At 45.5% G+C, this 27952-nt stretch overlaps 1 protein-coding gene across 1 annotated transcript; it reads left to right on the forward strand.

Annotated features, from left to right (window-relative positions):
- Positions 1-171: 171 nt before the first annotated feature.
- Positions 172-27238, forward strand: LOC106607385 (KN motif and ankyrin repeat domain-containing protein 2). Its single transcript, XM_014204301.2, has 13 exons — positions 172-450; positions 10655-10751; positions 19037-19106; positions 19558-21003; positions 21308-21520; positions 21615-21729; positions 21840-22598; positions 22726-22813; positions 23087-23306; positions 23566-23708; positions 24091-24291; positions 24604-24702; positions 24820-27238. Exons 3-13 carry the CDS (start codon positions 19067-19069, stop codon positions 24874-24876), a joined length of 3381 nt encoding a protein of 1126 aa, XP_014059776.2. The 5' UTR covers positions 172-450; positions 10655-10751; positions 19037-19066; the 3' UTR covers positions 24877-27238.
- Positions 27239-27952: the final 714 nt, after the last annotated feature.

Raw genomic sequence — 27952 nt, forward strand, 5'->3', positions numbered from 1 at the left:
AACCGCATTTACGTCCCTCAATCGACTATTTAGTCTTCTGTAAGACACGGGTAGATTCCAGGGGAGACTAAAGTATGACGTCATGTTACGGGGACCATATTCCCCAAGCGCAGTCACCGATAAAACATTTTTTTAAAGAATGGAAAGAAAGAGCAATGCTGACGGACTTTAGGTCACCCTTGCATTAGGCTAAATTTCTATAAGTCACACTGAGCCATTAATACGACGACTCTCTTATTCCAACTCTTACATTTTACAATTGGGAATGAGTATGCAGAGATGTCTGAGTGGAATGGGGCTTCTAGCCTAAGGTACTAGTCTGTTCTAAAGGCGCTCCTGGCCCTTTAAGAGCGGAGGGAGGGGGTTCTGAACCGCTTGGCTGCGGTGTTTTTGTCTCCATGTCAGTGAGCGCTCCTGGCCCAAGACGTCTGAACGGATTTATAAGGAGAGGTAAGGACAACAGCCTTTCGATAAGATCATAAATTCTTAATTCCCAGCAGCCTGTATGTTAACATTTGCTTAATTCTTAAGTCCAAAATGGTGTCTTGCGTAAGATTTCTTTTGTCCTATTCCTTCGGCGGTTTGTTTCTTACTTCTAGAAGTAACGGGTCTCTTATTGCCCATTCTCTACCTATTTAACTGCGTTACGTTTGTATGAATTGGTGTGCACTTTCCCCTAAATATTACTATAAGTATTAATGGCCTAATGAGTGGTTTTGTTCTCGTGCATAGTAGGTTATTTGGCTGAACATCATTGGCGATAATGCGCTCCTCGAGGGAGCGCACACAATGCATTGGGCACTGGCGCGTGTGTTATAGCTAAGACGTTTTATGTTAATAGGTCATGTTGGCTGAATTTTATTGACAACTGAGAGAGCGGTCTCACATTTTCACTGAGTTTATTGTTCAAATTGGAGAGAAGGTCTTTAGTTACTATTTGCGTTCTGGAACATTTTGGAAACTTGCCACCCTCACTCTTCTGGCTAAACTTGAAAAATGTGGAACTTCAACTGGAACGTTTTTCGATCAGGTTCTTTCTTCAATCAAAGAAAGTTTTGAAGTTGAATTCCTGAATACTTTCAGATTAATCCCTAATTTAAAGAAAACCCCGTGATTGCCGTTACTCCAGGGAGAGGGTGGGTCCTTCCATTCTTCCACTTTTCATTAGCCTACTTCCAGATGTTCATCACTTTCTCATTACCACTCTGCCCTTAACTTTGGTCTGGTTTAACCGCCCGTCCGTGAACGGATGTCTGCCTCAAAAAGCTATTGGGCCTAAGGGAGGGCTGCATCAACAAAAAGTTGGATTCGTTCTATCGGGTTTTCCTCCTCTCTAGAAGAAGCAGTGTCTGTAAGAACATTTAACGCCTGTAGGCCTAATAGCCTACTAATGCTTTTCACGGTTTGTCTATTGGTCATTATTAAACAGTTGAACTTTGGAGAAGATGGATACAACCCAAGTGTAATTTTGTGGGAATAGGCTACAGTCTAGATAGGCCCATATAATTGTATATGGGGTCCTTTGATCAATCATTGATCACTTGATAGCAGTCTGCTTTCACACAGACTAGGCCTACTTTATAGGTGACCGACACAGGTCTCCATAGGTGTCCTAGAATGCAAGGTGCCCAGTTGGAGTTATCCCATGCTCGTGCCAGCAGCAGCGGGGATGGAATCCGTAGCCTAACTGTCTCACCGACTAGGTCCACATTCCCGATTACAGCGTTAGGAACGAGGGGCGCTGTAGTGGAATTCCAAATGGAGGAATGCAAGGTTATAAAGCCCATTTGTAGCGGTGGACCACACGCTGGGCATTTCAATGATTTAGCTAGACTAATGGAATTACGCCATAAACCAGCATGAAGCTTCATGTTTGTGATCGTCTGGATTTATTAGAATTTGCGGACAGGTCTCAGCGGGCCAGACTGTCCCCTAGCTGACACCTCTCTGTTCAGCTGACACCCCTCTGTTCAGCTGAAACTATGGTTACACACATGAGCAATTCATTTAGAGTTGCCTACCACCTTGAATCAGGTAGTGGAAGATAATTACAGACGCTCTGTGAGTTAATGCGTGTAGGCGGTCAAGGTATATTTCACTCTGCCATTTTACAGTTCATGTCTTCTTGTGTAGTCTGGAAACTAGTCCTATCACATCAGTCAATTACCAATTGTTACTGATTCAGTGAGCAGAAAGCCTTCTACTTCTGCACAGAAAGGCATGTTATACTTGAGCCTTACACTACTGCCATAGAAGGTGTATAGTAGGCTACAGCTCAAATACACATTTTGACATCATGTATAGCTTTATGCAAATTTCACACAAACATATGTTTCTTGTTTTGGTGGGAAAATGGATCACAGTTTGTGCACCTTTTTATTGATAGAATATCAACATTTTTTACTTTAATATGAGAGTAACTTATCACCAAATTCTCCATCAGTATTAATAACTGTTTTGGTGAAGCCTGTAGGCTATAGTGCCTTGCTTATATGACTGCTAATCACTCATTGCAGTGGAGAGGTGTAGATGTATTTAGCTATAGCAGGGGATGATTACATAGCTCTGATATTAGAATGGGGCCAGATTGGGTGATTTGGCTGTTGAGGGTTAATACCCCTGCTTGTTTATCCAGACCTACAGCCAGAGACAAATCCTTCAAAGTTTTCAGTCAACATATTCCTTGATCATGCATGTAGAGTCCAAGGAAGCATGAATCATTATCTGCTGGACTAATCTCTGGAGAAATCCTTCTTAAAATATATGAATCGTTCTGAAAGGGAAGATGGATCTTTCTATTCACTGACTCGCAACAACCTCCCAATGCCTTGTTGTGTGGTTTGAAGTCCTGCTTGTTGTTATCTAATTTACTTCCCTCATTGAGTTAGTCAGGAAACAATCAATGAGGATCCCGGTGAACGGGTCACTTAGATACATCATCAGGGCTCCAATGCTTGACTACTTCCTTCCGTTACCCCACTGTGCTGCATGTGACCACCACTGACTGACTCCACTGACCTGAGGTTTTAAGCCCAAAACTGCTGTGAGTCTGACCAGCTTTCCCCTGCCTGACCGGACTAACAGCTCTGCTCCGGTCTTCGTCTCCGTTTCTGTCTCCCCTGAACCTTCCCCAAATCCTTCCAGAACACTGCCTCTCTGGCCTCATCAATCCTTATCCCTCTACCTCCCGTTCTGCACAGGAATTTTCCCTCTCTCTCTTTCTCTCACTCTGTCTCTCACTCGCTGTCTCTCCCATTCCTTCCACCTCTCTCTCTCTCGAATGCATACAGTTTTTCTTCTTTTGTTTCTGTTGCAATTCCTGTCCCTGGGCCCCACCCTTAGCCAGGCAGTTTCCTTTTGGAGGAGTCAACACAATGACCAATGGCAGCTGTGATGCTGATGTTTATTCTTCTCCTGTTCCAGACAGGAGAGCAGGCAGGCAGGGCTGAGGCCAGGTCAAGCAGTAAGGCCGCTCCCTGGCTGTATGGGGCAGACTATTTCTGCAGCATGCCGTCTTTCTCTCCAGACCCTACTCCTCCTTAATGTTAAAAACAGTCGTCCTATTTGCTTGCAGTAACAGGGCATAGTCTACATAGCTTGGCTGGGTTAAGGCTTCACTGACATTTTCAACCTCTCCCAGACCCAGTTTGTAATACCTACATGTTTCAAGCAGCCCAAAATAGTCCCTGTGCCCAAGAATGCCATGGTAACCTGTCTAAATGACTATCGCCCAGTAACACTCACATCTGTAGCCACGAAATGCTTTGAAAGGCTGGTCATGGCTCACTTCAACACCCTCATCCCAGACACCCTGGACCCACTCCAATTCACGTACCGCCCCAACAAATCCACAGATGACACAATCTCTATTGTACTCCACACTGCCCTCTCCCACCTGGATAAGAGAATGCTGTTCATTGACTACAGCTCTGCATTCAAAACACCATAGTGCCCTCCAAACTCATCACTAAGTTAAGGACCCCGGGACTTAACACCTCCCTCTGCATCTGGATCCTGGACGGTCTGCCCCCAGGTGGTAAGGACAGGCAACAGCACATCCGCCACGCTGACCCTCAACACAGGGGCCCCTCAGGGGTGTGTGCTTAGTCCCCTCCTGCACTCCCTGTTCACCCACGACTGTGTAGCCGCGCACAACTCCAACACCATCAATAAGTTTACTGACTACATGACGGTGGTAGACCTGATCACCGACGACGATGAGACTGCCTATAGGGAGGAGGTCAGAGACCTGGCAGTGTGGTGCCAGGACAACAACCTCTCCCCTCAACGTCAGCAAGACAAAGGAGCTGATCGTAGACTACAGGAAACAGAGGGCCAAGCACGCCCCCATTCACATCGACTGGGCTGTTGTGGAGCGGGTCAAGAGCTTCAAGTTCCTCAGTATCCACATCACTAAGGATCTATCATGGTTCAAAAACATCAACACAGTCATGAAGAGAGCACGACAACGCCTCTTCCCCTTCAGGAGGCTGAAAAGATCGTCAAAAAGTTCTACAGCTGCACTATTGAGAGCATCTTGACTGGCTGCATCACCACTTGGTATGGCAACTGCTTGGCATCCGATCGCAAAGCTGGGCCGTAGTGCGGACGGCCCGGTACATCACTGGGGCCGAGCTCCCTGCCATCCAGGACCACTATACCAGGTGGTGTCAGAGGATGGCCCTAAAAATTGTCAAAGACTCCAGTCACACAAGTCATAGACTGTTTTCTCTGCTACCGCCCGGCAAGTGGTACCGATACACCAAGTCTGGAACCAATAGGACCCTGAACAGATTCTACCCCCAAGCCATAAGACTGCTAAATACTTACTTAAATAGTTAACCAAATAGCTACCTAGACTATCTGCATTAACCCTTTTTGCATTTACTTTTACTTTTTTTTTACTCATAACATACACTGCTGCTACTGTTTATTATCTATCCTGTTGCCTAGTAACTTTATCCCTAGTTATATGTACTAGCTCAATGACCTCGTACCCCTGCACAATGACTCAGTACTGGCACCCCGTGTGTATATAGTATGGCCAAGTTATCGTTAATCCTTGTGTATTTATTATTACTTTTATTATTATGTGCTATTACTTTTCTATTATTTCTCTATTTTCTCTCGGCATTGTTGGGAGGTGGCCTTAAGGAAGCATTGCACTGTTCATCAACACCTGTTGTTTACCAAGCATTTGATGAAATAAAATCGGATTTGAAAAATGTGATATGTCTGCTCTGTTCCTAGTTCAAACCCACTATTAGTTACTCAGAAGCACATTGCCCTCACAGTCATTTGTTATATCCTGGTCAATTGAGAGCATCTGTCCTCCTCATGCACATGTGAAAGTCTTGTTTTTCATGCGAATGAGGCACGACATTTGTTCTAAAAAGAGTGGTTTACTTGTAAAGGAACCACATGATGATAAATGGCTAACATCCTTGCCACTTCTGAGTAGAGACCAGCAATTCATTGGTCATTGGTTATTAATGCATGACCAGTTGGCTAAATTAAGCCATCTGTTAGAATGAGAGTTAGGGTCACATACAGCAGTCCCCAGCAGATGCTGAAAGAGCAATGAAGGTTTCTCCTCCAGCGAATAATGTGACACCAGCATGATGTATGTATTTGTTGTTTTTTGTAAATAGTATTCATAATAGTTCCAATTTTCCCATGTATTGTTCCAGTTTTTTTAACATGGTGTTACACTCATTGGACTGAGGTCAATCATAAGTAGCCTGGGTGCTGACAAAATAACATTCGGCTTCATTTAGGAACTTGAAGTGCTGCCTCTTTGTGTGCTGGGTTTCTATTGTGAGTCTCCTTTTCTCCTTAAACCAGTAGTGGAATGTTCAAAATATGATCGTAATCTTACAGGCCGAACGAGTTCAGATGATGAAGAAAGATCTTTTGAAACGTAATTCACCCTTGGTCAAGAGTTCCTCTTAAACCCTCTTGAATCCCTGTGATGTCTGCCCTGTTTTGGTAAGCGCAGAGGACCCAACATTATGGTGTGGCCGCTGGGAGTTTCAATGACTCATACTGGTGGATTCGAAATCTTAGAACAGTCATGGTGTTCTCATTCTAGAAGTTTCCATTTAAAAGTTATTCTCTTCTCCCTCCCTATTTTCTTTCTCTCCCCCACTCCAGTCTCGCCTTTCTTGTTGTTCACACACACCCACACCCCTCTTTCTTTTCTCCGTCTTTCACTCACATACTGTACCTCCACTCTCCTGCTCTCGCTTTACTTTACTCCCTCATTCTTTCTCCCTCTCCGTCTCATTTTCCCTCTCCCTCTCCTTGTTACTTTTTCTCCTGGGCTTGGAGGAAGTGACTGGGTTGTTTCTGGGTCCTGAGGGAATACAGAGATGGAGCTCCTTTTCCTGTAACCCTTTCTTCGTCAGACCTCAGGCAATCACACAATAAGCTATTTTAATGGCACATCAATGATATATATCCTTTCTAATGAACAGTGAGAAAGGGTTACCCACGATGTGCCCTCTTCCAGTCTGGGGTCTGGTGTTGAGGGCTTGTGGTGCTGAGTGCCTGTGCATGGTGATATCTTTTGAGTGGGTGTACTGTATATATGTCGTCATCTCACTGCTGCTGTTGAAAGGTTACTACTGTCATGGTGGATTTGATACTCACCACTACAATTTCCCAGCGTGTTTAGATGGAAGATAAGAACAGAGTTACTGTATTTGTTTCTTCAGAGCGTATACCTGAAACAATGAACTGAAATGATTCAGCTGTGTTTGTGGGTCTGTGGGAGTCCCATGGGTTCAAAGGATCCTGGAGTGTGTGCGTGTGTGTGTGTGTGTGCGTGTGTGTGTGTGTGTGTGTGAGTGTTTTCAGCTGTGTGATGAAAGGGTAGTGGGTGCAGACGTGGGAGTGTGTGTTAACCTATCTCTTCAGAACTGTTTGACTCTTTCACAAAAACAAGAATGTACAAAAGTTTGCAGAGCCTACCTCCTACCTCATAACACTGGGCACCGCATACACATTGGTATATACTGTGTGTGTTGGTATATACTGTGTGTGTTGGTATATACTGTGTGTGTTGGTATATACTGTGTGTGTTGGTATATACTGTGTGTGTTGGTATATACTGTGTGTGTTGGTATATACTGTGTGTGTTGGTATATACTGTGTGTGTTGGTATATAGTGTGTGTGTTGGTATATACTGTGTGTGTTGGTATATACTGTGTGTGTTGGTATATACTGCGTATGTAGTTTTAGTTTAGTTATGAGATTTTATAGTCTGTATAGACTAGTTATTCCACTGTTATTATACTCTATTGTGATATTTACTGATGCTTTCTAGTATGATAGAATCACATTTGTATTGATTTGTGATGACTGATAAGAGTAGGAGTCTAAGACATGTACACAGACCTCCCAGACATTGGTTGCTCGTCATCACTGGGCCTGTTTGTATTTCCGCTCTCTGACAGTGTCTGGATCCACAACAGACAACAGCCTCAGACACCATTACGTTTGTTTTGAGGTTTATTTTCTTGGCTGTAACAGTCTCTCTCCTATCTCTCTCTCTCTCTCTGTCTCTCTGTCTCTCTGTCTATCTATCTATCTATCTATCTATCTATCTATCTATCTATCTATCTATCTATCTATCTATCTATCTATCTATCTATCTATCTATCTATCTATCTATCTATCTATCTATCTATCTATCTATCTATCTATCTATCTATCTATCTATGTGTCTCTCTCGCCATCTCTCTGCCTCTCTTTCTCCCTCCCTCTCTTTCTTTTATTTATGTATGTAAATATGGGTTGATCGTGTGTGTGTCTCTCTCTCTCTCTGCTCTTCTCTCTCTCTCTCTCTCTCTCTCTCTCTCTCTCTCTCTCTGCCCCTCCTAGCTCTATATTAGAACCAGCTGTGGAACTAGGGGCTGAATGAATGGCTCATTGTGATTTGGCTGTCGTTCCTCTATAAGGCTCTGTTTCTCTCACTCTCTCCTTCCCTCCCTCTGTCCCATGATAAAAGTATTCAACAATGGACTGAGTAAGATAAAAGTTCATAATGTGACATTCTTTAAATGGAAATCACTGGCGTCATTTGGCCACAACTCCACAGTGAAATGTACAAGTTAAGTCCCAGAATTTGCAGTGAAAGCCAAGGTATGAGAAAAAGAAAGAACCTCCATTATCACGCAGCTTATCTCCTGGAACTTGCACGTATTTGTGACAGGACGAATCTGAAATCACATGGATTTGCAGATTGGGAATATTGGCTGTATTCCTTGCAAATCACGCGTAAGTATAGGTAATGTCGTGGAGATGCCTTGGCAAGATCCTGGGGTAACATTATCTGGGTCGGCCCAGACGGCATCCCTAGCCGCGTCCTCAGAGCATGCACAGACCAGCTGGCTGGTGTGTTTACGGACATATTCAATCAATCCCTATCCCAGTCTGCTGTTCCCACATGCTTCAAGATGGCCACCATTGTTCCTGTTCCCAAGAAAGCTAAGGTAACTGAGCTAAACGCCTATCGCCCCATAGCACTCACTTCAGTCATCATGAAGTGCTTTGAGAGTCTAGTCAATGATCATATCACCTCCACCCTACCTGACACCCTAGACCCACTCCAATTTGCTTACCGCCCCAATAGGTCCACAGACGACACAATCGCAACCACACTGCCCTAACCCATCTGGACAAGAGGAATACCTATGTTAGAATGCTGTTCATGGATTACAGCTCAGCATTTAACACCATAGAACCCTCCAAACCCGTCATTAAGCTCGAGACCCTGGGTCTCGACCCCGCCCTGTGCAACTGGGTCCTGGACTTTCTGACGGGCCGCCCCCAGGTGGTGAGGGTAAGAAACAACAACTCCACCCCGCTGATCCTCAACACTGGGGCCCCACAAGGGTGCGTTCTCAGCCCTCTCCTGTACTCCCTGTTCACCAATGACTGCGTGACCATGCACGCCTCCAACTCAATCATCAAGTTTGCAGACGACACTGCAGTGGTAGGCTTGATTACCAACAACGACAAGATGACCTACACGGAGGAGGTGAGGGCCCTCGGAGTGTGGTGTCAGGAAAATAACCTCACACTCAACGTCAACAAAACAAAGGAGATGATCGTGTACTTCAGGAAACAGCAGAGGGAGCACCCTCCTATCCACATCGATGGGACAGTAGTGGAGAAGGTGGAAGCAAAAATTGTTCCTCGGAGTACACATCACAGACAAACTGAAATGGTCCATCCACACAGACAGCGTGGTGAAGAAGGCGCAACAGCGTCTCTTCAACCTCAGGAGGCTGAAGAAATTTGGCTTATCACCAAAAACACTCACAAACTTTTACAGATGCACAATCGAGAGCATCCTGTCGGCAACTGCTCCACCCACAACCGTAAGGCTCTCCAGAGGGTAGTGAGGTCTGCACAACGCATCACCGGGGGCAAACTACCTGCCCTCCAGGACACCTACACCACCCGATGTCACAGGAAGGTCAAAAAGATCATCAAGGACAACAACCACCCGAGCCACTGCCTGTTCACCCCACTATGATCCAGAAGGCGAGGTCAATACACATCACTAACATTGAGTGGCTGCTGCCAACATACAGACTCAATCTCTAGCCACTTTTATAATTAACATTTGGATGTAATAAATGTATCACTAGTCACTTAAACAATGCCACTTTATATAATGTTTACATACCCTACATTACTCATCTCATATGTATATACTGTACTCTATACCATCTACTGCATCTTGCCTATGCCGTTCGGACATCGCTCATCCACATATTTATATGTACATATTCTTAGTCATTCCTTTACACTCGTGTGCATAAGGTAGTTGTTGTGAAATTGTTAGATTACTTGTTAGATATTATTGCACGGTCGGAACTAGAAGCACAAGCATTTCGCTACACTCGCATTAACATCTACTAACCATATGTATGTGACCAATAAAACTTGATTTGATGATTTGATTTGGGTGTTCCTGTGAAACCAGAGGGGTGTGTTACATGGCACTGGGTTCAAGAGTGTGAGTCAAGAAGTGCATGAAAACATTGCTCAATGTCATGACAGGGAGGTTCCCAGCCAGCCTTGGTTGATTAGCCATACAGCAGTCTGTGTTGTTGTGGTTCAGACTCAGACGGATGAGAAGTTTTCTCAAGGCACTAGCTGCATGGAGGTCTGTTGTTGCTCTGAAATTAGGTCCATCGACTTGTGAGTTTGATTGGCATTTTGTGGTGAGATGGAAAGGATGTTTTTCATGTGAGGAGCTGTCACTGAGGCAGTGGAATGTGTTTCTGGGGTTTGTTTTCTACTGCAGACCTGGGTGTTTTAGTCTTACCCTGCCTAAACATTGGGTAATCCCTGTTTTGTAAGAAAGGCCTGTTTGTAGCCCTCTGGAGAGGCTGGAATGGACCTGTTAGAGTTGTCATGGACGTTTTGAGATTTGATGGCTGGTTAAAGATTCACTGGATACCTCAATGATGTGCTTCATTTGGAACTTGGTTGCATTTATCCCAAGTTTATTTTGTGGGTCTTTCTGGTCTTTTCTGTTTTCTGATCTCTATCTCAGTAGGATTATGAAATGGATGTTATGATTTCTTAATATAAATGTTAATATCTTTCCATTATCTTCCTCCATGCTGTGCTCAGGTGCTGACCGTGAGAAAGAGGGGAGGGAAGAAAAAGAGGAGAGAAGAGAAGCCAGAGTGAGGAGGAGAGACCAACCCTGCAGCACTCTGAGCAGCTGGTATGGAGCAGAAAATAAATCCCTCTTTTCCTAATTCATAAACCATTCCCAAACTTGTGCAGAATAGCAATCACACAAAAGGCAGCTATTTAAGACGTGGGTGGAAAATTCCATGATTTTATCTGGGTAGTGGGATTCAAGGTATTTCTTGCTTTGCGGTAAGACAGTGAATGAGGTAAGACAGTGGATAAAGACAATGTGTTGGACATACAGTCTGGTCCAAAATTATTGGCACCCTTGATAAAGATTAGCAAAACAGACTATAAAATACATAATACAAATACTGAGACATATTGTATGCTCAAAGAAATTGGGAGATTATATTATTATTATTATACTAATACAATTGCTCAGAGAAAGAGATTTTGTTTAACAAGTAAAGCAATTTTTCTCAAAAATATAGGGTTCAAAATGTTTGGCACCCCTGTTTTCAATACCTTTCAATACCTCACCTTGCAAATATATATATAATTGGAGAACACATTGAAAGGGATCTTAGACCATTCCTCCACACATAATCCTTCCAGATCTTTGATATTCTTTGTCTGCGCCCTCTTCAATTCAAACCACAAGTCCTGGTACTGGGTAAAATTCATGATGCCGTTGACCTTAACAAGGGCCCCAGGACCAGTGGAAGCAAAATAGCCTCATAACATCAAAGATCCAACAGCATATTTTACAGTAGTTATGCGGTTCTTTTCTGCATCTTTCTTTAGATGTAAAACCCAGCACTGGTGTGCGTTGCCAAAGAGCTCTATTTTTATGTCATCTGAACATAGCACTGGTTCCAATCCAGTGGCTCTTTGGCCACTGTTGAAATCATACATTAAAATCATACATCTTTATAAAAGTGTGTCTTTAGCAGCGATTTAAAAAGAGGCACAGAATCTGCAAGCCGGATCTACTCTAGACTTTGGAATGGCCAACAGTGCCCTGCCAGAGGATCTCAGGCTGTGCCCTGGCTCGTAGGGAGATAAAATATCTGAGTGTAACGGGCGTCGTATAGACGGGACCAAGGCGCGGCGTGTAGAGTGCTCATACTTTACTTTAATGATAACACTTAAACAAAACAACAAAACGGCAGCCAACAGTTCCGTCAGGTGATACTCACAAAACGGAAAACAACTACCCACACCAACACAGGAAAAACAGGCTGCCTAAGTATGGCTTCCAATCAGAGACAACGATAGACAGCTGCCTTTGACTGGAAACCATACCTGGCCAAAACATAGAAAACGAAAACATAGAATGCCCACCCATCTATCACACCCCCCATCTATCACACAGCTCTCCTAGGTCAGAGCGTGACAGTAACCCCCTCCCAAAGGTGCGGCCCCCCAGCCGCAAACCTGAACCTATTGGGGAAGGTCCGGGTGGGCATCCATATTTGGCGGTGGCTCTGGTTCCGGGCATAGAACCCCCCCCGCCCACTGATCCCCCCGCTTCTGTGCGTCCGGAGGAACCAGACCGTGGGTCATCGCCGGAGGCTCTGAAATGCCAACCGCCGCTGAAGACTCTGAGCTGAAGGCCACCGCTGAAGACTCCAGGCTGCAGACCGCCGCTGAGGGCTGCGGACCGTCGCTGGAGGCTCCGGACTGGGGAGCGTCGCTGGAGGCTCCGGACGGAGGAGCGTCGCCGGAGGTTCCGGACTGGGAAGCGTCATTATCGGTTCCAGACTAGTGACCGTTGCTGCTGGCTCCATGCCATGGATCATCTCTACAGGTTCCGCGCCATGGATCATCACAGGAGGCTTCATACCATGGAAGATCTCTACAGATGCTTGGCCATGGATTATTCCTACAGGCTTCGTGCCAGGGTTTATCCCTACAGGCTCAGGACCATTTATAATCCCTTCAGGCTTTTTGCCAAGGATTATTTCTACAGGCTCCGGGCCATGGATTACCTCTAGAAGCTTCGTGCCATGGAACATCCCTACAGGCTCTGGGCCATGGATCATCACTAGAGGCTTCGTGCCATGGATCATCTCTATAGGCTTCGGACCATCGCTTATCACTGGAGGCTTAGATCGTGGAGCTGAAACAGGTCTCACCGGACTAGGAAGACGCACTGAGGACCGAGTGCTCAAAGCAGGCACCGGCCATACTGGGCTATGGAGGCGAACTGGAGGGAGAGTGTGAGGGGCAGGCACAGGACGTACTGGATTATGGAGGCGCACTGGAGGGAGAGCGCGAGGAGCAGGCACAGGACGTACTGTGCTATGGAGGCGCACTGGAGGGAGAGTGGGAGAGGCAGGCACATGCTCACCACAATAAGCACGGGGAGTTGGCTCAGGTCTCAGTCCTGGCCTAGCCAAACTACCCATGTGCCCCCCCCCAAAAAAATTTGGGGGGCTGCCTCCCGTTCTTCCCCGGTAGGCTCCGATATCTCTCTATTACTTGCCCCCAAGTCCAGTTTCTCCTTTCTAGCCACTCCTCACTTGACCAGTTGTCCATTTCTGCCCGGGCACGCCGCTTGATCCAATCATGGTGGGTAGTTCTGTAACGAGGGTCGTATAAAGGGGACCAAGGCGCAGCGTGTAGAGTGCTCATAATTACTTTAATGATAACACTTAAACAAAACAACAAAATGACAGCCAACAGTTCCGTCAGGTGATACTCACAAAACGGAAAACAACTACCCACACCAACACAGGAAAAACAGGCTGCCTAAGTATGGCTTCCAATCAGAGACAACGATAGACAGCTGCTTCTGATTGGAAACCATACCTGGCCAAAACCTAGAAAACAAAAACATAGAATGCCCACCCATCTATCACACCCTGACCTAACTAAACAGAAAAACACAGCTCTCCTAGGTCAGAGCGTGACACTGAGATATAGGATTGGGCAAAACCAAGTCTAGTCTTAAAGGAAAAATCCTCCCAAAACCACTAATTCCTATAATTTACCGTGTTAAATAACACTAATATGTGATAGCAATATTTGTTGTGATTTTTTTTCTTTCATTTTGTCGTTATAATAAGGTTGGTAGCAACATGAAATGTGAAAATCGTTTTGGAAATCTGTTGCATCTCAAGTCGACTACAAAACCCACAATGCAATGATCTCTCTATGGGTTGGCTGGATAGCTACCTAGCTTGTTAGCTAGTTAGCCACCCAGTATTGAAAACTGACATTTAGATTGCGAAAACCTCAAACATACAAGTCATTTTCCTCTTAGCTTCCAGTGTAGTGAGAGTGCCGGTCACAATGCCATGTCATATCAGCTGTCTTTCTGCCTGCGTGAACGGCAAGACATCAAATACACATGAAAACATGAAATAACCCCAGGAATCGATAGAACATCGCTCAGAGATACACAAAAACGATTTAACATTCAAAATGGGTGAATATTTCCTTTAAACGTGATTAATACATCTACTCTGAAAGTGACTGGTAAGTGCTTGTTAAAATCCAAGCTGTAGCATTTTGAACTAACTGTAGACGATGGAGTGATTTCTGACTGAGACATTTATACAAAGAGTTACTGTAATCTAGGCATGTGGAAATTAAATCATGTATAACTTTCTCCAGATCAGTGACTGAAATAAAAGAGTTGACTTTAGCTATATTTCTTAGATGATAAAGGCAGGACTGGACAACTTTCTTTACATGCAGCTCGAGGTTTAGGTCAGGGTCAAAGAAGACACCAAGGTTTCTGGCCGTAGGCTTTACTTTGGTCGACAAATTACCAAGGTTATTTACAATCTGGGATCTAGCAAGGTGGGCACCAAATAAAACAACCTCTGATATCGTATCATTGAGCTGGAGAAAATTGTCACACATCAAACATTTGATGTCAGCAAGACACTTGTGAAGGGTAGCTACGCAAGCTTGGTCACTGGGTCTGATTGGTAAATAAAGCTTTGGGTCACCTACATAGCAGTGAAACTGAATGTTATTATTTCGGATGACGTCACCAAGGGGAAGCATGTACAGGGAAAAAAGGATGGCGCCCAGAATTGACCCTTGAGGGACACCATAGTGAATAGGTGCTAGGGATGATACTGAAGCACCCATGCTCACTGAGAAGCATCTACCACATAGATATGACCTGAACCAGTCGAGGGCAACGCCAGAGATTCCCCCAACCTATCCAGCTGGTCAACAAGGATGTTATGATCAATGGTATCAAACTCAGCACTGAGATCCAAAATAACTTTACCCAGTACCAGGACATTTTGGCCCAAAAACTGGTTGCCTCTGCCAGGAAGCTGAAACTTGGTCACAAGTTGATCTTCCAGCAAAACAGTAATCCCAAGCACACACCAGAAGCCACAAAGAAATAGTTAATTGACCACAAAATCAACATTTTGCAATGGCCATCTCTGTCTCCAGACTTGGACCCCATTGAAAACTTGTGGTTTGAATTGTAGAGGGCAGTCCATAAGAGCAGATGAAGGATCTGTAAAAATGTGTTATGGAAGAATGGTCTAAGATCCCTCCCAATGTGTTCTCTGAACTCATAAAACGTTTTAGAAAAAGACTCAGTGACATTATCCTCACAAGGTGAGGTATTGAAAGCAATTGAAAACAGGGGTGTCAATAATTTTGCCCCCTCTCTTTCTCTGAGCAATTGTATTAGTATAAAATAAAAAAATTCCCCAAAAACAGCTGCATACAATATAGCTCAGTATTTGTATTATTTATTTGATAGTCTTTTTTGCTCATCATTATCAAGGATGCCAATAATTCTGGACCTGACTGAAGTACTAGCCCTGAGAGTTTTCTTCCAGAACTAAACCTACTGTATCTTACCTACTAACCATGGTGGTCACCCTCCTCTGATCACAAAGATATGTGCATTGTGTTTGTGTGGTAAGAAATGTGGTATGTCATTTTGATACAGGTGAGGGACATCTGTACCTTTTATTGAGGGACTGTGTAATAACAATGTAGCGGTATATTAGCACATTCTGAAACAGCTTCGGTGTATCAATGTTGCAACAAGTCACAATGATTAAAAGTAGCACACTCTGGCATCCAACAGGACATCAGCAGTCTCAGAGACAGATCCTATTTTGTGCTTGAAGGATCTGAGTTTTTCTCCCCTTGATTTCTAATCTTAATAGTCAGAGTGGGGGACCCTGGAGGCGGGCAATGTTAACTTCCTCTGGTCTGGAACGAGGGGAGGGGGGCATCAGTCTGTGGCAACTCATTCCTCCTGGAGGAAGGTAGAGAATGGCTGGAGGAGGAGAGGAGGAGGTTAAGGTCTGGGTCTGGGAGTGTATCACTGAAGAATGGTTGGCTGGCTGTGCTGGTGCTGCTGAGGAGGAGCGGGGGGTACACTGGACTCTGTTCACTGTCATCTCAATGGAACACTGTTTACAGCCCAGAGAGAGAGGGAGTAAGGTCACCCACATACATGGTGGAGCACACAGACACAGCAGACACACACTTACGGGTGGACACGCACGTACAAACACATCACGGACACACACTCACTCACACACTCACACTCACACTCACACACACACACACACACACACACACACACACTGTCGTAGAGGCAGATGCAGAAGGTTTGGGGGAGGGGAGGAATTGGAGCACCAGGCAAAGCGTTAAATAGAGAGAGGGGAGAGAGAAGAAAGCGGCCCATAACAGAGTACGTGTTCACTTGACGTGAGTAGGAAAGGAAAGGAATATTCAACTAAAGTGAGAGTTAGTATGAGAAGGAGAAAGCGAGAGAGAAGGAGCGTGTAGAGAGGAGAGTTTTGGCCGTGGTCATTGCTGAGGGCCGGGATGTTTGTCACGCTGTGTAGCTGAACTGAACACTCTAATTATATCTCATCAACTGTGCCCCTGTCAACCAGACCTCCACCTTCCTGTACTCTCTCAATGACACACACACGCCACCTTCCTGTTCTTTCTCATAGACACACACACACACACACACACACACACATCTGACACACTCACATTCCACATTCCAGATACGCTCACATAAGCATTTATACTGTACTCATACCAGGAAATACACATTAAACAATAAATCTCATTTGATTTGTTGCGACTACTTTGATACTAACACTACATGTCCTGTCATCATTTTGCAGAGGTCACATTTGATCTCACCAACGTTTTTTTTATCATATCAAATTGTTTGCCTTCTTTGTTTGTGTGTGTGTGTGGGGGGGGGGCACGTGCGTGTGTGTGCGTATCTGTGTGTGTGTGTGTGTTTGCATGGGCGTGCATGTCTGTGTGTGTTGCCGTATCAGTGTGAGAAAGACAGAGATAGGGAGAGCTACAGTATACAGAGAAATTCAGGCTTCAAAAATACCAAGTCAATTTAGTCAATGTTTCCAAGTGCCCTACTTTCCCTGAAACGGGCAAGAGCATAAACAGGCGCTGACGAGAGTCATGAGATTAGAGGGAGGGAGAGGACGAGCGAGGGGAGAGACAGAAATTGAAATGAGCAGAGAGAGACTCCTTTCTTGCTGATGGAACAGAACAGAAAACTGGGCATGAACTAAGTATGCCCTGAGAACAAAATCAATTCAGGTCAAACTTTTGATGTTTGTTTTTACAGATTCAGCTGGTGAGGCTCCAGTGGCTAATGCAAGAGATTTAATGCTGAAAAAGTTCATCCCCAGTTCCCACAAATGAATGACCTAGAAAGTAAAGATTTAGCAGACGGGGAGACACACGGAATCAGAGACCCCTCATTGTGGGCAGTATGTCATCGCTGGCAGCATGTCACTTTCCTCTTACCACAAGCAAACAGAAACTGCAAAGGGTGTCAGAAAAATAGCTCGGCCATCACTATTAACTTCCAAACAGAAATGTTAGTACACCAATAGCAAGACGTCTTGTAGGCGAATAGAAAGAAAGTTCACAACAACATGAAATATGCATTGGTTTTCTCAGTGTCGATCCCAGTGTGCATTTGGTCATTGCTTTGATTGTGTTTAATGTGGTGAATGTACTATCCTGGGTTGAGTGTATGGGAGCAAGAGGAGGGGGAAGGGGGATGAGGGGAGACAGTGGTCAGCTGAAATCTCTTTATCGTCAGCTGACGAGTAGAGGGGGAGAGAAAGAATGAAAGAGGAGGGAGGGAGAGACAGAGAGAGGGAACAGAGAGGGGAAAATAAATGGAAAAAGAGTGGGAGAGAAAGAAAGGGCGAGAGTGTCTGTAAACCCTAAATCGAGAACCTCTGTGAGTGTTCACAAACGATTCCTAATAAGGCTGTAACTGGCAGCCTCCAAACTTTCTCTCCTGGAATAAGCTGCCTGGAAACTTTCCCCTTCTAACTCTTCTCCTCCTCAGAATATTAGAACCAGAAACAAACAAAAGATGTACTATCGAGCAGGAAGATGTACTATCGAGCAGGAAGATGTACTATCGAGCAGGAAGATGTACTATCGAGCAGGAAGATGTACTATCGAGCAGGAAGATGTACTATCGAGCAGGAAGATGTACTATCGAGCAGGAAGATGTACTATCGAGCAGGAAGATGTACTATCGAGCAGAAAGATGTACTATCGAGCAGAAAGATGTACTATCGAGCAGGAAGATGTACTATCGAGCAGGAAGATGTACTATCGAGCAGGAAGATGTACTATCGAGCAGGAAGATGTACTATCGAGCAGAAAGATGTACTATCGAGCAGAAAGATGTACTATCGAGCAGAAAGATGTACTATCGAGCAGGAAGAACATAAGCAGGCAGAAAAGCAGAGAAATGGCTAATTGAGGCTAAATATATTACACAGAGAGATTCTTAGGGACATACACAAGATGTTAGATATAGCCAACCCACCATATGACCATCCTACAATATGACCAATTAAACTCTCAGGCCATCCCAACAAAGAAGCAGTATATTGACCAATACAAACCCAGCTTATGCTACTCTGCCCTCGTCAGAAAGAGAGACTCTTCAACTACAAGGGTTGTCATTGTGACCCTACACTCTTAGAAACAAGGGTTCCAAAGGGGTTCTTCGGCTGTCCACATAGGAGAACCCTTTTGGGTTCCAGGTATAACCCTTTTGGGTTCCATGTAGAACCCTCTGTGGAAAGGGTTCTGCCTGGAATGACCTTCTGTAGCCAAAAATGGTTCTTCAACGGGTTTCCCTATGGGGACAACCGAAGAACCCTTTAAGGTTCTAGATTTCACCTTTGTTTCACTGGCCTTTCCCCTGCTGGTGTATCTATGGTATCCCCCTTTGTGTACAATGTATTGTCAAATATCTTACAGTGGGTTGCTCCATTAGGAGTAGTTCTTCTGACTGTGTAGTGGAAGTGTTTGATAGGTTTGTATGACTGTGTCTTTCTCTCTCCCCAGGTGAGGTTTTGTGGGTAAACGTGTGACATCATGGCTCAGGTGCTGCACATGGACCCCAGCTTCCCAGGAGGTATGGTCCTAACTCCACTCTTTCTATTTCTTAACATCATAATACTGAATCATCTCCCACAAACTATCATGTGAGTGAAAAATCTATTTCTCATGTAGGGACTGTTTCCCAGACAAAGATTAAGACTAAAAAGTCATTTCACTGGAGTTTCTCCATTGGGCATGCTTGTCAGTCCAGGATTTAACCTAATCTGCCTTGGCCTAAAGTGTTTAACATCCAAAATAACTTAGATCAACCTAAGGTCTTTAGATATCTTAAACCAATCAAGGTCTGGCTATAACCTACTACTTTATTTATCAAACTTTGTTTCTACCTAATTTGTGTAGCTACTATTAGAGTGCATACCCAAGCATTCAGTATCCCCGAGAGATAATGCTATTTTCTGAAGTCTGAGTCCGAGATTAGATGGTAGATTTCCGCTTGTTTTAACTCTATTTCCTGTTCCCTGCAGGGAAGCTTACCCCGGCCGCTCCCCCTTCCCTGCACGGGAAGGAGCAGGAGGCGCCCTACTCTGTGGAGACCCCCTACGGCTACCGTCTGGACCTAGACTTCCTCAAGTATGTCAACGACATTGAGAAGGGCAACACCATCAAGAAGGTGCCCGGTCAGCGCCGGCCCCGCTACGGGTCTCTCCCCCGGGGGTACGGCTACACAGGCTCCTGGTGGACCTCCACAGAGTCCCTGTGCTCCAACACCAGCCAGGACAGCCGCCAATCATCCTTCTCCTACTGCGCCCCGGGCTACCACCCACACAGCTCCCACTCCCAGAGGCCCAGCTTCAGTATGGCCCGGGTGGAGAAGACCCTGCTGGACGCCCGCAGGAAGTTGGAGGAAGAGAAAGAAGGGGCCCCCAGGAGGTTCTCTAGCACACTGGGTAGCATGCACAACAGCATGGCCGGATCCACCACCTCCCTGAGCAGCGCCCATAGCTACAACCGCACCCATGGAGGAGGAACGGGCTCCTTCACCCCCATGAGTTCCGGCCTGTCCACGCCCGTGTCGCCCACCCCGGCCCACCTGCAGCATGTGAGAGAGCAGATGGCGGTGGCTCTCAGGAAGATCCGGGAGCTGGAGGAGCAGGTGAAGACCATCCCCGTGCTCCAGGTGAAGATCTCTGTGCTACAGGAGGAGAAGAGGCAGCTAAGCGTACAGCTGAAGAGCCAGAAGTTTCTGGGACACACCCTTGGCTTCGGCAGAGTGGGCCGGCCCCGAGGGGAGCTCTACATCGACATCCCAGAAGAGGAGGTGAGCTCTGGAGCTGGAGCCACCACCAGGGTTGCAGCAGGGCCTCTGTCTCCCACCACCCCCACCAGTCCTGAGGACTCCAGGCCGCAGGCAGACTCAGGCTGTGAGATTGAGGACACGGTGATTGTGGGTGGAGCGCGGCCGGCTGGGCAGAGGGAAGTGCGTACCATTGGGGTGGGACCAGAGGAGGCGAGGGGCAGCCAGCAGGTGGATGTGGGCATTGGGGTGAAGGAGCAGGACCTGGGGCTGGTGCCGGAGACAGAGGCCCTGAAGAGCCAGGTGGGCCAGCTGGAGGGCCAGCTGAAGAGGATGATGCAGGAGCTGCAGGCTGCCCAGCAGCAGGGGCAGGCAGCTCAGAGGGAGAGGCAGGCTCTGGCCCCCCAGGCAAACCCCTCGGTCAGGGCCACCAGTCTGAGCTGGCAGGAGCAGCAGGGACGCAGCCTGCAAACGGTAGTCAGCTTTACCCAGCAGCCCCATCTCCGGGCGCAGAGAACTGTGGGAATCCAGGTGTACACGCTGGAGCAACCAGCCACTGTGGTGGGGGTGGGCACGTTGCTCCGAGCAGAGGGGTGCAGCTCCCCCTCCCTCCCTCCAGGTGGTACAGTCCTGGAGGGAACCCAAAGAGGACATGCACAGGCCCTGGGCCCAGAGGGTAGGTCTGACTTCAGTGATAAGTTACAAGTGATATTAAATTAAGTAGGTTTAAATGGGGCGGCAGGTAATCTAGTGGTCAAGAGCGTTGGGTCAGTAACCTAAAGGTCACTGGTTCAAATCCCCAAGCCCACTAGGTGAAAGATGATGTCGATGTGCCCCTGAGCAAGGCACTTACCCTTATATGCTCCTGTAAAATGTACCAATGTTTTCTATAACAATTAGTTGTTAGGTTGAAAAACCATGTGTTTTCTTTGATTGTTGATCCCTTCCATTTTTTGTCCTCTTCCTTTCCATTCCTGCAGATGCAGCTGTTGAGCTGCCCATCGCCATCTCCTCCAAACAGGTCCGAGACGTGCTAAGAAGTGAGCTGTCCACCTCTGTGCCTGTCACTAATCCTGCCATCGCCATTGATACCATTGGAAATCAGATGGCTTTGCTGTATTTGAAGGAAGGAGAGACACCCCAGCACACTGCCATAAACACCATCCATTATCAAGAACACCCATCAAAGCCAGGTAGCTATGGATCGTACGACTCCTTACCTTAACCCTCCCACTAACTGTCCCTGACGTAACATAACATTGTGGCAACATTGGGTGTTCTCTCCAGCTGCAGCAGCCTCTCCCCAGACTGCCCTGAGGTCCATTATGAAACATAAGGCAGAAGGAGAACCTGGCTCTCCATCCACCAAGAAGAACCTGCAGTTCACTGGAGTCAATGGAGGGTACGTGTGTTATTGATAGTGTATGACATTGCTTATGTGTAACAGTGTATTCATGTTACACTACAGAGATGGTGAGTTGACGTGTGTGATAGATCAGTCCTGTCCTGCAGGTATGAGTCCACCTCCTCAGACGACAGTAGCAGTGAGAGTTCAGAGGAGAGTGATGCCAGTGAATATCATGAGACCACAGAGAAACTCCCAGAAGCACCAGAGTCTGCAGCGGGACAGCACCAGCGAGCAGCAGCAGTCCCAGTCTCTTCCACAAGGCTAGAGCATGCCACCCCGCTCCCAGCCACTACCGTCCAACCACCAGCCTGCGAACCTGCCTCTGAGCGGAGCACCAGCCAGTCAGCAACCATCAGCATAGGACTGCAGCATGCAGCCACCTCATCACCAGCCGTGAACACTGCCGTGCAGCAATGTGCCTCTGACTCTGCCCCCACTGAGACTACCTACCCGTCTCCAGCCAATGACTGTGTCCGTCAGGGGAGTATTGTCCAATCATCGGTCCCAGACCCCATCCCTCAGGAGTGTACCTCCATAAATACTAGCACTGAACCCACTACACCTGAGCAGTGCCCCATCCAATCAGCAGCTACCTGTTCTGCACCCCCCAAGCCACCCAGATGCCAACCAGAAGCCACTAACCCGGAAGTAAAGCAGGGTGTCACCCAATCAAATACCACTGGTGTCACCGTTCAGCTAGATGCCATCAAATCACAAACTTCTGACCTCGCCCCTCAGCATTGGGCCACCCAATCGTCAGCTACTGAACAAAGCTCCCAGCAGAGGATAGTCCAATCATCAGCCTCGACACCAGCACCTGGAAACGCCCCAAGTGCTACTGGAGCAGCCAATCAAGAAACCAGGTAAACCAGCACAACCATTTAAAAACTCAAATCAGTAGATCTGTCATTCCATGAATGATCTCAAGTGCAGTATGATATTGTGTATGTATGTGTTTGAATTTGCTGTGTTTTCTATCATCTCTGTCAGACTGGAGTTCAGTGAGAGCCTGATGTCATCTCTCCATGCCCTGCAGAAAGCCCTGGGTGAACCCAATGCTTTCAGCCAGCAAGCAGCGGTATGCTATTCTCTTTTACTCTGCCCACCATGCCAGTTTACATGACTTCATCTGTGACTTGTCATTTCATATAGTCACTTTCTACATGATTGTGTTCATGTAACCGACGGGGATTTGAACTCGGGTCTCCTGCACTTTACAATACTGGGTTATCCCATTAAGCTAAGGCTGTTAGGCCTACATTCATCTGTATATCATAAACAGTGTGAGTTACTTTGACCAGTCCTGTCTGGTTGTTAGTCTGAGACCGGTGTCTGTGTTTTCCCTCCCCAGAGGACAGCCTACACCACGGTGCTCCAGGAGTGGCTTCGGGTGTCCTGTCACAAGGCAGCTGACACTGCCATGGTCAGGGCCTATATGGATACCTTCTCCTCCGTCTCCCCACAGCTGCTGAAGTTTGTGGTCAATATGGCCGACGGCAACGGCAACACGGCCCTGCACTACACCGTCTCCCACTCCAACTTCCCTGTGGTCAAGCTGCTGCTGGACACTGGTGAGTGACTGGGGGATGTGTGTGTTTACAGACAAGAGAATAGTGGTTTACTTTTATGGTGGACAAGTAAGTGTTTGGTTTGTTTGTACAGTACATGGATTAGCACTGTATGAATGTGTATATCTAACACAGACTTGTGGTCTGACATGGATACAATTGACTGTCTGTATAACCTTTATGTACTGCATGACTGTTAGTGGAATGGCTTAGGAATATAATTCCCATAATAAACGTGTCCTGGTCTCTCTCTCCCTGTCAGGCCTGTGCAACGCTGACAAGCAGAACAAGGCCGGGTACACAGCCATCATGCTGACAGCTCTGGCTGCCTTCCACTCTGACAGTGACCTTCACACCGTCCTGCAGCTGCTGCGCACAGGGGACGTGAACGCCAAAGCCAGCCAGGTACACTATGCCCCCTACTGGACAGCAGGCCTCCCTGCACAGAGCCAAGCTCAGGCAGACCAATGACGTCCCTCCCAAACCCCTGACATAATGGCTATTTCAGCTACTTCAGTTAGATGGCTCCTTTGCGTGTATGTTGCTGATAGCTCCACATTGTATCTATGTTCTGATGGAATTAAAATTCTCAAGTGGTTATGTTGGGCCAGGACATGTCTTTCTTGCCTCCAATGGTTTTGTAATTTTGAGAAAGAAAAGCTGACTGTTGGTGTTAGGCCAGCTCTTATAACTACTGCCTGGAGTTTTTCCAGGTCAGAAGGTCACACGGTCAGGAGACTGGTAAAACTCGTGGCCTTCCTAACGGGTAATTGTTGTATGTTGTTAGGCGGGTCAGACGGCGTTGATGCTGGCAGTGAGTCACGGGCGAGGGGACATGGTCCGGGCGCTGCTCTCCTGCGGGGCACAGGTCAACATCCGCGACGACGACGGCTCCACGGCGCTCATGTGTGCCTGCGAGCACGGCCACGTCGACATCGTGCGTCAGCTGCTGTCTGTGCCAGGCTGTGATGTCACCCTCACTGATAACGTGAGTCAACAAACCTACTCCCAAACTTCTAGGATTTTACATAGCATTTTACTTAGTCGTTTTCCCACCCCGTTTTCTCTACTCTCTGTCTAACAGCATCTGTGAGTTTGTCTCCCACGTCAATGCAGTGTCTTTGACTGTTTGTTTTTGACTTTCTCTTCTGTCTCTCTAATTTGCTCTCGGCGGTGCAGCTCTGTGAACCAGCTCCCAACCCTGTCTCTCATCCTTCCCTCAGCCTGACCTACTTTGTCTTGTCTTTCTCACCCTGTCTCTCTTTGGCAACCAACCTATGGTTATCTCTCTCTCCACTAGGATGGCAGTTCAGCCCTGTCCATAGCCCTGGAGGCCAGTCAGAATGACATCGCTGTGCTTCTCTACGCTCACCTCAACTTCGCCAAGCCTCCTTCCCCTGTAAGTGTTGTCAAACAGAGAATTTCCGTTAACATTTGAACAAAAACAAACACACAACACACACACTCACTTGTGGGTGCATCAGGTGGTGATTTACAATATTGTTTTACCCTCAAGGTATCACCAAAGTCTCCTCTTTTGGGATCCTCTCCACCCTCTGGTGAAACAAAGTGACCACACAGTTAGATACCTTTTGGCGAATTTAGCAGCACCGCTTCAACCAGCTCCTCAACCATTCCACCACAAGTGTTGATATCTGTGTATATATGTGTGTGTGTGTTCGTGTATGTGTGTGTCAGTCTGTCTGTGTGTATTTGTGTGTGAGAGAGTGATTGTAATGGTATTTTCCTCTTCTCTCTGTCTGTTCTCTCTGTATGTACTGTATGTGCACGTCGGCATGAAACCCAGCACTTGACACAATCCTAACGCGTCTTTTCTTTAAACAAAAAGGAATTCATTGTGATGCTATACTCACATATAGTTCTTCACGCACAAGCGTCTGTTTTTTTGTTACAGTGTTGGTTGAAATCAATCTCAGAAAATATTCACATGACAGAATAAGCAGTTCCCATTGTAACAGCTCGACACACAATCTCAAATCAGCAATAATCCCACTTGCATTCATTTTGTGTTTTTTATTGCCACTAGATAAGCAATATTGTATTACTTTACTGTAGTTCATTATTGTAGCTTATTTTTTGTTCATATGCATTTGTTACTTATTACTGTACAAGCAATATATGTCATTCTATATGTCATTCTATATGTCATTGATAATCGATTAGTTGCAATGACACAGTAGGAATATGTTGTCTCATCCCAATCATTTATGAAACGTATAAAGTCACCCATATCACTGTAGAATTATGAATTCACCCATATCATTCGAAAACTACCAAATCACCCATTTCATTCTGAAATACACATATCTCTCTGAAGTGTCCTTTATCGATTGTATCAGTCAGCTGATTGGTGCTAAAACAATTCTGATACAGGACTCCAGTTTAATTCTGCACAATAGGTCGAGATTTCTACACAACCTTTATTTACCCTAGAGTATTTTTGATAGTGTCTTTTTATTCAATCCACATTTCGCAGAGGTAACGGTATGGATCTCCAACACTGTTAACAGATGACAGACTTTACACACAGCATTGCTACTTTAGATGTCAGACAGCTAGCTGTGACGAGGCCTACAGCACCCTTACCAGGATGCTGTTGTTTGAAATGATGGTCTTAGTGGCTAACTTCCAACCACATTTTAGTCATGGTAACAGTTAACCATTTTTTCTGAATTTTTATCCAAAGATCTTCCCCTCATAACAACTATTTTGTTACACTGTATGTTGTGGTGACTCAGTTTGAGTGTAAAGATAATATGTATTGACCAGACAGATCATTCTCAACAAAAGATTTGGTAACAGCAACAATTATCGTTGAGGTCAATAACAGTTGTAATGTTCATGAGAAGGCAACTAGAAACGATAGCTTCTCTAACTCTCCGATAAAGGTACTACATTTCTGAAATGAAAGATTGTTTATTTTCTTGAATAAAGGTTTTATGAGTGGTTTTACTGAGGGAAGGAGAGACGTGGGGTGTTTGGGTACTGTCTAGGGTGTGTAAGGTGGTAGGCAAGGTTAAACTTCCTGTTCAGTGGTCACCCTTTTTGGATTGGTTGGTAACTAGAAAGTGACAGAATGGACTATGGATCTAATGAAGAATTTGCATTGTAATATAGGTATACCAAAATTATAATAATATATGACATGATTCTACAGTAGTAGTGATGCATAAAATTATAATTTAAAAAAGATTGAAGTCCAGAATACAAAAATACACTGAGCATACCAAACATTAAGGACACCTTCCTAATGTGGAGTTGCCTCACCCTCTGAACGGCACACATACACAATCCACGTCTCTATTGTCTCAAGGCCTAAAAATCCTTCCTTAACCTGTCTCCTCCCCTTCATCTACATTGATTGAAGTGGTTTTACAAGTGATGTCAATAAGGGATCATAGCTTTCAGCAGGATTCACCTGGTCAGTCTATCATGGAAAGAGCAGGTGTTCTTAATCTTTTGTATGCTCATTGGTGTCTCAATCTGGAATACCTGGGATAGAATAAAGTAATCCTTCTAACCCCCCCCTTAAAAGATTTAGATGCACTATTGTAAAGTGATTGTTCCACTGGATATTATAAGGTGAATGCACCAATTTGTAAGTCGCTCTGGATAAGAGCGTCTGCTAAATGACTTAAATGTAAATGTAAATTTGGATTTCTCTTTTTACATCAATTTTTTCCCCCCACCTTTAAAATAGGATTTCCTGAGCAATTGGATTTTATAACGTTTTATATTTGTTTTACTTTCTTTTTTATACATTTATATTTGTATTACTTGTTCACAACTATAGGTTTACCTACTCGCACATTTGTTTTTGTTTTTTGACTTCTGTAAAATGCTCCGTTTGTATTTTTCCCCATTTAGTTTTATGGGTTTTTGGAAGAAAATAATAAATCAGCCTTCATCGTAAATCGTCTCTGTGTGTGTTTCTAGTAACAGTAGAAACTGGACCAATCTCTCTGATTATGCTAAGGCCTTCTTGAATCTTCAATACATCGTGGATGATAATGTAAGTATAATAAATTCCAAGACAATGTTCCTCTGCCCTTACGTAGGCTATTAGACTAATCCGTGAAACTAATAATTATAATAATAAGAGCAGACTATTAGACTACTCTGCAGTGGGTATTGAACAGGACCTTGCACGCAATTAACGTTTGGCAAGGTGTTTGAATAGAGCGTTTCTCGAGCCAGCTGTAGCCTAATTGTGGATGATTTGACCAACAGAGCGCGCTGTTGCATTTAGTGTAGTCGTAGATTTCTTGGGCCCGCTGCGCACGCTGTCATGTCTGCAGCAGACCAGCAGAGGACACTTGTAGACTGAATTTGTGTTGGAGACCAAAATATTGTTGTCCCAATTTCCGTCAAAAACAACAAAAACAAAACCATCAAAAAAGCAGACTTCCACTTTGGCAAACAACCCAAATCCACTGCGCAATGCAATGCTTAGGCTGCCTATAAACCCCTTCTCAAAATCAAACTGCCTGCTGCCAATGCCATCAACATTCTAAACACTTGAATCTGGTCTATTAATCATTACCTCGTGCATTAAAAATGTTCCATTACGATTTCCAATTGTATGTGACACATAGACCAATTCTAAACTAAAGTTGTAAGTTGTTAAC

Source organism: Salmo salar, chromosome ssa06, assembly GCF_905237065.1.
Source record: "Salmo salar chromosome ssa06, Ssal_v3.1, whole genome shotgun sequence".
NCBI classification, from domain to species: Eukaryota; Metazoa; Chordata; class Actinopteri; order Salmoniformes; family Salmonidae; genus Salmo; species Salmo salar.

What these genes read in the sequence shown, in the direction of transcription:
- LOC106607385 (XM_014204301.2), top strand. Translation starts at nt 19,067, where the DNA reads ATGGCTCAGGTGCTGCACATGGACCCCAGCTTCCCAGGAG. An exon ending in CTTTCAGCCAGCAAGCAGCG is followed by an intron (nt 22,814 to 23,086) that starts GTATGCTATTCT and finishes TTCCCTCCCCAG; the next exon opens with AGGACAGCCTACACCACGGT. An exon ending in ATGTCACCCTCACTGATAAC is followed by an intron (nt 24,292 to 24,603) that starts GTGAGTCAACAA and finishes TCTCTCCACTAG; the next exon opens with GATGGCAGTTCAGCCCTGTC.